This window comes from Eretmochelys imbricata, chromosome 3, assembly GCF_965152235.1.
Source record: "Eretmochelys imbricata isolate rEreImb1 chromosome 3, rEreImb1.hap1, whole genome shotgun sequence".
Lineage (NCBI taxonomy): Eukaryota > Metazoa > Chordata > Testudines > Cheloniidae > Eretmochelys > Eretmochelys imbricata.
The window spans coordinates 186486757-186500721 of NC_135574.1; the positions used below are offsets into that span (position 1 = coordinate 186486757).

Below are 13965 nucleotides of genomic sequence, written 5' to 3' on the forward strand. Positions count from 1 at the left end.
CCAAATTGAGAAATCGTTTGGGAACTGAAAAAGCAGGAAAGCTTGTTTTTCTTTTCCAGATTATGAACAAACAGGAAAATGACGGTGAAGATGACTGAGCTAGCTGCAGAAGCCAATATTTTAAGTTTTGTCATGTTGACCTGGCTGACATAGTCGATTTAAATAAAATATTTCCTTTAACTATTTTAGTTTAAAACAATTTAAACCAAACCAAACCTGATTTTACAAAACTTGAATGTTTAACTAAATTCAAAAATTCATATGCTTGTTTTGTTAAAATATTATATGTTTGTTGTTGAAAAAAAAATCCAGAATACATAACATTGTTGTTTTGGTTAAATAAAACAATTTAAATGTCTGTCTGGTGATGTTCTCCTCCTAATACGGCATGGCAAGAAAATCCTCCAAATATTAACGATTAACCTGTTGAATTGGAGATAGTTCACCTCCCAGTGACTTCATAAATATCTGCTTCAATTACTTTTGGTAAATGAAGTAACCAAACAATCATTCCTTTTCTGATATAGCTGTAAAACTAATCTGAAAGGTTTTCAAAATAAATCACTTTTAAAATGTATACAGTATACCTTCTAAAAATGAAACCTACGTCTATCTCTGAGTTGTAAAGAATATATATTAAGGTCTTAACAATGAACAAGAATGAACTTTTATGAAGAAATCCATGGTTAAATCGAGTCTTCCTGAATAGTGATTTAAATCAAATCCACTCTGATTTTTTTCATTTTTTCTTCATTGCTCCAATATAGGGGTGAATTAAGGTTGTTTCAGTGCCTTTACTAATAATAAGAAGATACAGTTTAGCTACATAATTTCTTCAAATATAGCCTAAGCACAAATTTCAATAAGCCTAAGCTTTATGGAAAATCTGAAGTGTCGGCATTATTCCACCAAGATAATTCAGGACAAAAAACAGAAAAGTGCAAAATTTCTTAAAGATGTCTGTTTTAAAAATGATTTTAATTCAGACTAACACATCTACTTGTGAATTCTCAGAAAATTCATTCCGTACTCAAAAAATAAGTTAAATAAGTTTAGTGAAGATATGCTTTATTGTGCATATGTTACAAAGGTTGAACCCTTGATTTACAAGCAAAACTCAATTCAATCTCAATGAAAACCCAATTAATTAGAGAGGCTACCAGTGCCTCTATAATTCAATTCCTCTCCAGGTTAAAAAAGTTTCAGTTTGAAATATCACACATTCAGATATATTATTACATTTCTGAGTGGTCTTTGACTTTATTTGACAAGTGAAATAGAAAAGAAACATAAATAAGAGGGACTAAGAGAACAATCTTGACTTTAGCAAAGCTTTTGATACGGTCTCCCATAGTATTCTTGCCAGCAAGTTAAAGAAGTACGGGCTGAATGAATGGACTATAAGGTGGATAGAAAGCTGGCTAGATCATCAGGCTCAACGGGTAGTGATCAATGGCTCGATGTCTAGTTGGCAGCTGGTATCAAACAAACAGAGTGCCCCAAGGGTCGGTCCTGCGGCTGGTTTTCTTCAACATCTTCATTAATGATCTGGATGATGGGATGAATTGCACCCTCAGCAAGTTCGCAGATGACACTAAGCTGGGGGGAGAGGTAGATATGCGGGAGGATAGAGATAGGGTTCAGAGTGACGTAGACAAATTGGAGGATTGGGCCAAAAGTAATCTGATGAGGTTCAACAAGGACAAGTGCAGAGTCCTGCACTTAAAAAGGAAGAATCCCATGCACCGCTACAGTCTAGGGACTGAGTGGCTAAGCAGCAGTTCTGCAGAAAAGGACCTGGGGATTACAGTGGATGAGAAACTGGATAGGACAGCAGTGTGCCCTTGTGGCCAAGAAGGCCAACGGCATATTGGGCTGTATTAGTAGGAGCATTGCCAGCAGATCAAGGGAAGTGATTATTCCCCTCTAGTCAGCACTGGTGAGGCCACACCTGAAGTAATGTGTGCAGTTTTGGTCCCCCACTACAGAAGGGATGTGGACAAACAGGAGAGAGTCCAGTGGAGGGCAACGAAAATGATTAGGGGGCTGGGGCACATGACTTATGAGGAGAGGCTGAAGGAATTGGGCTTCTTTAGTCTGCAGAAGAGAAGAATGATGGGGGGGATTTGATAGCTGCCTTCAACTACCTGAAGGAGGGTTCCAAAGAGGATGGAGCCAGGCTGTTCTCAGTGGTGGCAGATGACAGAACAAGAAGCAGTGGTCTCAAGTTGCAGTGGGGGAGGTCTAGGTTGGATATTAGGAAACACTATTTCACGACGAGGGTGGTAAAGCACTGCAATGGGTTACCTAGTGCAGTGGGGGAATCTCCATCCTTAGAGGTTTCTAAGGCCCAGCTTGACAAAGCCCTGGCTGGGATGATTTAGTCGGTGTTGGTCCTGCTTTGAGCAGGAGATTGGACTAGATGACCTCCTCCAACCCGAATATTCTATCTATATCTGTACTGAGATATTGAACATTTGAATGAAAATGTAACAAACATGAAAAGAAACATTTGTTTAAACGAGTGCCAGGTAGATGGACCCCTGAACATAGGCAGAGTCTCAATTAAATAAATGGGTCTCCACATGCATTCAGGAGCCCACTCATGTCAAGCTCATTGCAATACCATGGCCCACAGTAAAAGTCAAAGATGCTCCCCTATACTGATATCCAGAAATCACATATTTTTGATATAGGCAAATTCTGCATAATATTGCACATTATTAGATTAGGGCACTATGACTTTTCTATTAACGTTTATGTTCCTTGCTTACATCTCATTCATATTTTTAAATAGAAATCTACAAGCAGTTTGATTTCGATACATTGAATTAAGCGTGTATGAATACAGTTTCTTGCAGTGTCTTCATCACACCGAATTCTTGGATCATATTTTGTATCTAATTCCTTGTGCAGCATGCTAAAAATATATCTCAAAACAATCTTCATATACTTTTTTAAGGAATTGTACGGTATATGGTATAGGTTAAAACAAACTATGAAGTTAGTCTACAAGAAACAGCTTACACTGTCTGTCATCTAGGACTACTTATTTTTTGACTCAAGATATGAATCTATTTGTATTTTCACAGTTTTAAATGCAACCCAATATATAGTATAGAGTCCCAAATGTGACTGACAGTTTAATAATTTAAAGAAGTCTAAGATTTTCAATATACTCCTATGCCTAGAGGAAATGTATTTATAAATTAAATTCAAATACAGTGCAAAATGTTAAATGTTCAGAGCCTTCACTGTGCTTCTAATTGTATGCTTCAACTAAAGACTAGAGAGAATTGTACTAAATTATAAGGAACATACTGGTGTTCACTGTTTAGGCTATCTATTAACTGCCAATCAAACTAATAACAGTAATTTTTTCACTAATTTTCTTGGTGCAGCTGTTTATAGAATATCCTGGGAGGGCTCATTTCAATAGACACATAAAAAATACAGACATCAGAAAATGAGAGCCACATCTTTTGTTCTATAGTCCTCATAAAGACTAAAATGTAGTGGGGAGGGGGTTTCTGAATGAATCAGCCATATAGTTCAAAAAGAAAAGGAGTACTTTTGGAACCTTAGAAACTAACCAATTTATTTGAGCATAAGCTTTCGTGAGCTACAGCTCACTTCATCGGATGCAATCAGTTGCATCACCTGTTGGGTGATGGCGTAGTGCGACGTGAAGGTGTGGATGGAAGACCACGTTGCTGCCTTGCATATGTCCTGTATAGGGACCTGCGCAAGGAATGCTGTGGACGAAGCCTGCGCTCTTGTGGAGTGTGCCGTCAGCGGATGGGCTGGAATCTTAGCTAGGTCACAGAATGTTCTGATGCAGGACGTGATCCACGATGAAATGCGCTGGGACGAGATGGGAAGCCCCTTCATTCTCTCAGCGATTGCAATAAAGAGCTGTGGTGACCTATGAAACGGCTTTGTGCGCTCAATTTAGAATGCTACGGCTCACCTAACATCCAGGGAATGGAGCATTCACTCTGTTACTGTCATGTGGCTTAGGGAAGCACACAGGTAAAAATATGTCCTGGTTCACATGAAACTGGGAGACCACCTTTGGTAGAAAAGCGGGGTGAGGGCATAGCTGCAACTTTTCTTTATAAAAGACCATATAGGGAGGCTTGGAAGTCAGGGCTCTGAGCTCAGAGATCCTTCTGGCCGAGGTTATGGCCACCAGAAAGGCCACCTTCCAGGAAAGGTAGGAGAGAAGGCAGGTCACCATAGGCTTGAAAGGGGGCCTCATGAGCGTGGACAGGACCAGGATGAGGTCCCACTGGGGAACGACTGTCGCACCTGGGGATAAAGCTTGTCCAAACCCTTGAGAAACTGGCCCTCCATGGGATTTCCGAAGACTGATCTACCTGCTGCTCACAGGTGGAAGGCTGAAATGGCAGCCAGGTGTACTTTTATAGATGATACTGCCAACCCCTGCTGCTTGAGGTACAGTACATAGTCCAAAAAAGGAGAATTGACGCTTGCTGCGGAGTGCTGTCCATCTGCAGAGTCCAGATGGAAAACTGATTCCACTTTGCCAGGTACTTGGCACGAGTGGAGGGTTTCCTACTTCCCAGCAGAACTTCCCTGAGTCCTAACACTGAAGCTTGAGTGGGTTCAGCCATGGAGTTTCCATGCCGTGAGGTGGGGAGACTCCAGGTTGGGGTGTTGTAGACAGCCATGGTCCTGTGTGATGAGGGTTGTGCACACGGAAGGGTTACTGGTCTGCCCACTGAGAGGTTCAACCGCATGGTGAACCAGTGCTGGCAGGGCCCACGCTGGTGCTATGAGGATCAAGAAAGCCCTGTCCCGGTGAGACCTTGAGGAGGACTTTGTGTATGAGAGCGGAAGGGTGGGAACGTACAGCAGGTGACTCGTCCATGAAAGGTGAAAGGCGTCCGCAATTGAGCCTGGGCTGTGGTTCAGAAATGAGCAGAACTGCTAGGACTTCCTGTTGCTCCCCATCGCGGCTGAAGCAGTCGGCTAGCTTGTTTTGCGTTCCCAGAAGATACGACACCTCTAGGTGTATCGAGTGGGCAATGCAAAAGTCTCATAGCACGAGGGCTTCCTGGCACAGGGGAGAGGAGCACCACCCTGTTTGTTTATATAGAACATCGCTGTGGTGTTGTCCATCAGCACCAACACACGAGCCCTGAGGTGGGCCTGGAATGCTTGATATGCCAGACGAACCGCCCTCAGCTCCCTTACATTGTTGTGCAGCGATAGTTCTGTGTGGGACCATAGGCCTTGGGTTCTTATATTGCCCAGGTGCGCTCCCCAACCGAGCGCCGAGGCGTCCGTAACCAGCGATAGCATAGGTTGGGGTTTGGCAAAAGGTACTCCCGCACAGACCACTTGTGGCTGCAGCCACCAGCGGAGAGACTCAAGAATGCGCAGGGGGGGAGGGTGATTAATCTGTCTAGTGGGTCCCTGCTGGGCCTGTGCCCCTGCGCCAACCACACCCTGAGAGGCTGAAGGCACAATCTGGCATGATGAACCACCTATGTGCAGGCCGCCATATGCCCCAACAGTTTCATGCAATTTCTGGCTGTCGTTGTGGGGAATCGGTGAAGGTTCTTGATAATGTCCCTGAGTGCTTGGAAGTGCAGCTTGGGCAGGAGCGCCCTGGCTTGCGTGGAGTCCGAGAGAGCTCCTATGAATTCAATTCTTTGCATTGCGTCTAGTGTGGATTTGGGCACGTTCAACATGGAGCCCAGCCTGAGGAAGGTGGCCCGAGCCAGACACACATGCTCCAAAGCCTGTGCTTGCGACTTGGCAAGCCAGTCATCCAGGTACGGGAAAACTTGCACCTGATGTCTGTGGAGGAAGGCTGCCACGACCACCATACACTTTGTGAATACCCAGAGGGCTGCCGAAAGCAGAAACGGGAGTACCCTGAACTGGTAGTGGTGGCTGCTGACCACAAAGTGAAGAAATCGTCTGTGGGTCGGGATAATGGAGATATGAAAGTACGCATCTTTCAAGCCGAGTCCCCTGGATCCATGGAAGGAATGATGGAGGCCAGGGAGACCATGCGAAACTTCACTTTCCTTATGAATGTGTTGAGGTCTCGCAGATCCAGTATAGGCCAGAGCCTACCCTTGGCTTTGCGGATGAGGAAATAGCAGGAGTAGAACCCCTTGTCTCTGAACTACTGAGGAACCTTCTCTACTGCCCATATAGCGAGGAGCGATTGCACCTCCTGCAGAAGGAGTTGTTCCTGAGAAGGGTCCCTGAAGAGGGATGGGGAATGGGGGTGGGAGGAAACAGAATTGGATAGAATATCCCACAACCACTGTGCTGAGGACCCAGCAATCTGACATGATCTGGGACCAAGCACAGTCAAAGTGGGACAGTTGATTCACAAAGAGAGGATAAGGATACGGTGCTGGTCCTCTGTCCTCGGGCACATCTTCAAAAGTTTGGCTTCGGGCCAGGGGGCTTTTTCGAAGAACCCTGGCCTTGGCCTGAGGAGGACTACGACAGGCGCCTCCTATTATTCCTGCCCCGTCTCCTAGACAAGTCTCACCGTGGGGGCCCGGAATAGAAGCGGGACGGGGGCTGACGCCTAAATGGCTTTCTTTGGGGTGCAGAGGTGTGGATCCCCAAAGACTTTAGAGTCGCCCACAAGTCCTTAACACTGCGCAAGTGAGAGTCCGTATTTAGAGCAAAGAAGCCCGCGCAGTCAAAGGGCAGGTCCTGGATAGTGTTCTGGACCTCCGGTGGTATCCCCAACACTTGCAGCTACACGCTGCGTCTCATTGTAATGGCAGTGTCCATAGTCCGAGCCGCTGAGTCTGCTGTGTCTAATGCAGCCTGGAGGGAGGTTCTTGAGACCACCCTGCCCTCTCTAAAAGCGCATTAAACTCCTTGCACAAGTCAGCTGGGAGCAACTCCTGAAACTTTGCTAATGTGCTCCAGGAATTGAAAGCATAGCGGCTGAGTACCGCTTGCTGGTTGGCCACTCGAAGCTGGAGCCCACCGGTCAAGTAGACCTTTCGGCCGAAAAGGTCCAGCTTCTTAGCGTCTTGTGACTTTGGAGCGGGACCTGGCTACCCCTACCTCTACTTGTGATTTGCCGCATCGACCACTAGAGTCCCCAGTTGGGAGTGGATGAAAAGGTGTTCATACCCTTTCTGCAGCACAAAATAACGTCTCTCCACCACTTCAGTGGTGGGTGGTACCGAGGCTGGAGTCTGCCAGAGCACCCTAATAGTGTTCTGGATAGTTCTAATCAGGGGCAAGGCCAACCTAGATGGACCCTCCAGAGCAAGGATATCCACCATCGGGTCTGACTCCTCCGTGACCTCCTCTGCCTGCAGGTTTAGGTTCAGGGCCATGCCTAAGAAGGTCCTGGTGTTCCCTGGTGTCCATCACCAGTATGGTGGTGCCCGCCACTGTCTCATCCAGCAAGGAGGAGGCCCATGGGACCGGGTCTTCCTGCCCTCCTGGCTCCCTAGACGCTGGGTCGGGTGCATTGGTTCCCCCCCCCCCTGTGACTGGAGGTGGCTCCAGTACAACTGGTGGCGCTGGTTCGGGTGCTGCGCCTGAGTGTGGACGCCCAGAATCCTTGTCCCGTGAGGGGTCCTCCAGAGCTCTGGGGGTGTGGCATGACATCGATATTGCTGAGGGGGGAGCACGAGGTGCGGATGCCACCAATGCGGCCCTGGAGCCCTGACGCTGAGCATGATAGGCCCAAGAAATCCAAAAGAGCCATTGTACTGGGCCCTGCCACTGGGGTGGCCAGGATACCGCCGGTGCTGACAAGTCCAAGGCTCTGCAGTGCTGGCACCAAGAGCGGTACTGGCTGTGTCGGGAGACAGAAGACTCAGCCTCTGACTCAGAAAAGTACTCTGAGCCCTACCACAGGGGGGCAGAGTGAGACAGTGCCGGGGAGCGGCGCTGTCACATCATAGGCTTGGCCCAATGATGAACAGGGGGTGGTGCCGCTGTCAGTGCTGCTGACGGTGCCTGAACTTGGTCCAGTGTCTGCAGCAGTGCTGGAGCTCGCATCTGCAGGGCTGAGGACTGTGGCGTCATGGCAATAAGGTCCTGCGCTGCCTCGTAGTTATCTGGCATGGAACGGGGGTCGAGCTCTCCCTCCCAAGTCAGGGAGTCCACCAGCACCGGACTCAACGGACCTCCAGTCAGGGCCGGAGTCAATGGTGCCAGGTCTTGAGGGCCAGGCCGTGGGTGTTCCGCTGCGGGACGCACCCAGCTGGAATCCCCTTGCAGCTTCTTAACCGGGGGGGCCGACTCCATCAGGAGAAGCTTTAAACGAGTCTCGCTCTCTTTTAGTCCTGGGTCTAAAGCTCCTGAAAAGTGCGCACTTGTCTGTCTGATGACCTTCTCTTAGGCACTTAAGACAAGCAGCATGCGGATCACCTCTGGGCCTAGGGTTTACACTCCTCTTGCATACTTTAAACCCCTAGGGAAAACTGGTGGTGGTGGTGGGGTGACAGGGGCAAAGTTAGCTTGACTATAAACTATTATACAACTACTGTTATTACAACTCAATTAAGCTATTTACAAATAAGAAAAGGGAACCAATAGGTAGCCACTTGCGAATGCAAGAGACTGAGCTGCTCCAACAACCTTCACTGGTGGTAAGAAGGAACTGAGCAGGCAGCAAGTCAGCAGGGTCCTATATACACTGCCATGAAGGAGTCACTCCAGGGGCCTCCACAGCAAACCTGATGGGTACTGCTAGGGGAAAAACCTATTGGAATGCACATGAGCAATCACTTGAAGAACATAATCTTTTTGAAAGTCCTGACCTGCTCACAGCCCACAGCTCTCTGCTTCACCCTGCCTTTTCCCTAGTGCCTCAATTGTTGAGGCAAATATATTCCCGCACAAGATTACATCTATAAAAAGACACATTTAAAGCACAGTAAGGCACATACCATTGATACAGTAGTAATGGAGGATAAGACAGACAGGGAATTACACTGGTGTCTGCACCTGAAATAATACCAGTGCACCATGTAAACTGAAAGGCAGTGCTGAATTAGGGTTTGTCTTCACAGAGAAGTTAGTGGTCAGCAAGCTAGAGTGTGAATTTACAGCACACTAGCTACTCTGCACTAACTCCCTATATGGACATGTTTACTGTGCAGTAAAAGTGCCTTGGGGCATTTTAGCTAAGTATACTTATAAGCATACTAAGCTAAAGTATGGTTGGGCATTTGACCAGTCCAAAATAACTGCATAATAATTGACTAATCAAACATTGGTCAAATATGGCCAAATAATGACAAAAATGGTCAAATATTTTAAAGCGCTATTATTAGAACAACAGTAACAAAAAAAGGGCAATATTTTATGGTCTTCACTAGGCTTAGCCTTAGATACATGCTTATGCCTAATTACAAAAATCAAGTTACTTAAATGTGTAAAAAATATAAAACACAATGAAATGAGGTTCTAAAAAATGAAAGAATCATGACTACCTTTTTTAGACATGTCAGGTTAGCATTTAAATGCAAACATTATTCAAGACTGAACAGTTACCAAAAAAAAAAAAAAAAAAGAAAAATAATTTTTAAATTACAAAGTAGGCAGCAAGCAAACTCTTCATGCAACTTGCTTTTCATTAACTTCTTTTTCTTTATCAGCTTCAACTGCTTCATCTATATCTTTGTCATCCTCATCACTTATCAGTATCTCCTTCTTGCTCTTCATCTGATGAATACAGTAAACTCTTCATCTGCCATTTTCTTCTCCAATCTTAAATTGTGATGCGCAGTCACCAGATTCCCAGTAGTGGAGGTCTGCAGTCTACTTCTGATTTTTGAACGAATGATTCCGCAAACCAACCAATTTAGTTCTGCACAAGCAGTCGTACACAGAAGTGTTAAAAGAATTTCTACCACTTTGCAGCTAGAATGCAATGAGGACACAACCCTTTCCACCACGATGGAAGTGCAGAAGTATTTCAATTCAGCTGCTGGGATTGCACTCCATATTGTTTTATGTTTTATGACTGAATGAGCTGATTCTTGTTTTATAATTTCCTGCCTTGGTCAGAATTGTTTGTTCATTTGTATATCCTTTAAAATTTGCAACAGCCACTATGAAGTTACAGGCTGAATCAAACTTATCATCAGAAATGTCTTGGCTCCTGAACTGTGGTTCAAGAAGGTAAGCCCTGACTGGGATGATTTAGTTGGGGATTTGTCCTGCTTTGAGCAGGGAGTTGGACTAGATGACCTCCTGAGGTCCCTTCCAACCCCGATATTCTATGATTCTATGAAGTAACAACAAGCAAAAAGAAAAGGAGTACTTGTGGCACCTTAGAGACTAACCAACTTATTTGAGCATAAGCTCTGATGCATCTGATGAAGTGAGCTGTAGCTCACAAAAGCTTATGCTCAAATAAATTGGTTAGTCTCTAAGGTGCCACAAGTACTCCTTTTCTTTTTGCGAATACAGACTAACACGGCTGCTACTCTGAAACTTGTCTATTATCTTCTTCTCTTCAGCTTTTGCAAGTGGACTGTGTTCATTATTCTCACAAATATGTCTCTTACAAGTGTTGTTGTAGCCACATTGGTCCCAGGATGTGAGAGACCAAGGTAGGTGAGCACATATCTTTTATTGGATCAACTTCTGCTGGTGGAAGAGATAAGACAAGCTTTTGAGCTACACAAAGTCTCTTCCACTGATCCAATGAAGGATATTATTTCTCCCAAATAAGTTTTAACACCAAGAACAAGTTCCTGAACATCAGACAATACAGAACTATCATTTTCCAATTCGGAATGGACTGAGCTACAAGTTCAGGCAGTGAAATTAATTTTTGCGTTTCAGATCCAAAAAGGCATTGTCTTCAAGAATATCAGTGAGGATTTTTCAGAGGCAGCACCTAGCCACCATTTCTTCAAGCTGACTGACTAGCTTTCTTGCTTATTTGAAGATCTTTGAGACATTTAATAGAAGATGCCCATTGAGTACAACAAGCCTTACTCAGTGCGGATGAAATTGAGTGCTGTATTAACTGACACTGAAAAAGGCTGTTGATACTTTTGTTTTTTAAAAAATTGACAATGCTTTTCATTTTCGAGGCATGATGAGAAAGTTGTCAGATCTTCAGTTTCACCAGTGAAAACCTGCATTGTATGGGCAGCTCATTCATAACACAGAACATTTATCAATGAAGACCAAGCAGAGCTTCCATATTAGCCACTTCGTCAGCCACAAATGAAATAACCTTCCGTTGACCCAAGTCCATTATATTTTTTTAACTGGTCAGCTATACGTTGGGCTGTGTAATGATGCTCAGTTATGCAATGGAACAAGTAAAACTCTGGTTGTGGAGCTGTTATCATGAAGTTGATGACAGTCTCATTGCTCCATCCATCAGACACTAGAGACATGAGGGGTTTGTGCAATAAGAACACCAGCTCTCTTTTTTCACATCATCCACTTCAGCATTCAGAAGACTTCCTGCAAGCTGTTTCCTACTTAGTATTTTGTAAATTGGACAAAACTTATGAAAAAATTATAGCATATAAGGATTACTGACTATATTAAGTGTACTACTGGCATAAATACCTCTAGCAAATCTACAATTAAGTTCATTTTTCTGGTAACAGGACACTCTATCCAAAAACCTCTTAATACCACTTTCAAAAACATCTGAAGACTTTTCAGAAGTAGGAGTTTTAAATGCTGAACCAGATGGAGTAGTAAAATTCTTATTAGAAGATCAAGAAATGGCATTTGCTTCACTTTCATTGTCATATCACTATCTTCATCAAAAGACTCCATGTGTTGTGATACTGCTGCCGAAGACAAAGTAGGAGAATGCAGACAAATTTTGATGCAGACCACTTTTCCCTTTCTTGTTGTTTGATCATAATAATCTGTCTTTGACAGTAGTTGGACATATATCACAAGAATTCAACAAGTGTTTCTTCATTCTAAATACATGTGTTATACTCAGAAAAAGATCTTCCACATAGTTTGAACAGTTTTTCCATGTTCCTATCTAGTAAAAAATTTCCATGCAAATGATTTTGGCTTTCTCCTACTCTGCATAATTTATTATGTCACTGGTGGGTGAGGTAGAATCTTTTATTGGACAAACTTCTGTTGGTGAGAGAGATAAGTTTTCAAGAGACACAGAGCTCTCTGTACTGTTATTAATGTCTCATTACTTCTAGAATGGTCTCTAGATTATGAAGTATTTCTTGTATTTAAAAAATAAAAGAAGTACTTGTGGCACCTTAGAGACTAACAAATTTATTTGAGCATAAGCTTTTGTGAGCTACAGCTCACTTCATCAGATACATCCGATGAAGTGAGCTGTAGCTCACGAAATCTTATGCTCAAATAAATTTGTCAGTCTAAGGTGCCACAAGTACTCCTTTTCTTTTTGTGAATACAGACTAACACGGCTGCTACTCTGAAACCTGTTCTTGTATTTCAGTCAACCAGTAGCCATTCAGTTCTATTTCTAACTGATCCTATTCCAGAAGAATCCAGTAAATCAAAATGCTTTTGGGCATGCTGCCCTCTCCTCCCCAGGATGCTTACAGACTCCCAGATCACATAAAGGGGAGCAGTTGGCCACTCCTTCCTGCAGCAAAAACAATCAACTCATAAGCAGCAAAAGAAGCAGAAACAGAGCAGGGAGAGAAGGACTTCTATAGAGATGTGATGTCACAACACTGTCAATCGCACAGAACTTTTTATATGATCAGTAAGGTTTTGGCTGAGGATAAACAGGAGGGGTCGAATAACAGGTGGTCATTATTTGACTGGCTTACCAAGCCTAAGGTAAAGTACACAAGAATGTGTAAGAATGTACACATAGGGAGTTAGTGGGGTTACATCTACTGTGCTGTAAATTCACACCCTAGCTTTCTGTGCACTAACTTCTCATATAGACAGGTCTTTACGTTATCTGAAGATTGTGAATGTGAAATGGCTCAATTATACCAACCAGGCACCACAGGTTTAACATAAGTCACTGAACTGCATGGCAACTCAGGATTGGTCAAGTATATCCCAAACCCGCAAGGAGTTCCCAAATATGCGAACCCTCAGAAAGTTGCATAGTATACTTTTATGAGCACTTCACACTCATTTTACATCATCACAATGACACAAACTAACCACAACATACTCAAAAGTTCAACTTATTGTTCTGTTGATATGTTCATAGCTAAAACATCAATGAATTCTCAATATACAGTAAGAGAAAGAGCACATATACTAAGACACATCTGAAACTACAGCTGTTGTTACAATAAAATTCTCACACTCTAGATAATATATAATAGTAATAGCTCCAAAATATATTTAAAACTACTGTTTCATATTTAAAACTGGACAATTGGCCTAGAGAGTACAGTATTGTGTGAGGTCAGCAATACTGTAAGACCCAAGAACCCAATTCTCGCATTGAGATTCATTTCCAATCAATATGTACTTACAGCTCCTGCCTAAGTCTTCTTATTTTTGCTTTGGCATCTGCTAGCTCCACTGACAAGTGCTGTCTGCTTTCAGTGCGTTTAATGCCTGGAGATCCACAAGGTGATTGTGCTGCTGACGCATGAGGTAGAAAATGAAGACAGTCCCGTTCTTCAGAAAGCTCTACGATAGTCTAAGAAATAAAACACAACAAGCATATAAGCACTTCAGATGGCTGTTTATATGTCAAAAAGCAACAAATAACTTTTAAAGGTATAGTAAGTCAAAGATTGAAATGATACAAGAACTAAACTAATATGGTCTTGTGGTAAAAGAACAAGTTGGAATCAGGAATACTAGGTTCAATTCCTAGCTCTGCCACAGACCTCCTTTGTGACTTTTGGCAAGTCACATAAGATTTTCAAAAACAGAAGCTTAAATTTAGACTTCTAGTCTCATATTTAAGTACCAAGTAAGAGGCCTGATTCTCAAAAATGTTCACCACCCAACAGTTTCCATTGACTTTATTGAGAA

General features: G+C 43.6%; 1 protein-coding gene across 7 annotated transcripts in view; it reads right to left on the minus strand.

The window, feature by feature from the left end:
- Window positions 1-13965, minus strand: part of CCDC88A (coiled-coil and HOOK domain protein 88A) — a 365179-nt gene that overhangs the window by 181237 nt on the left and 169977 nt on the right. For all 7 annotated transcript variants that reach the window (XM_077813951.1, XM_077813949.1, XM_077813948.1 and 4 more), the window contains one exon: window positions 13455-13624. In XM_077813951.1, the coding sequence (XP_077670077.1) occupies window positions 13455-13624 (170 nt within the window). The remainder of the gene's footprint in view (window positions 1-13454; window positions 13625-13965) is intronic.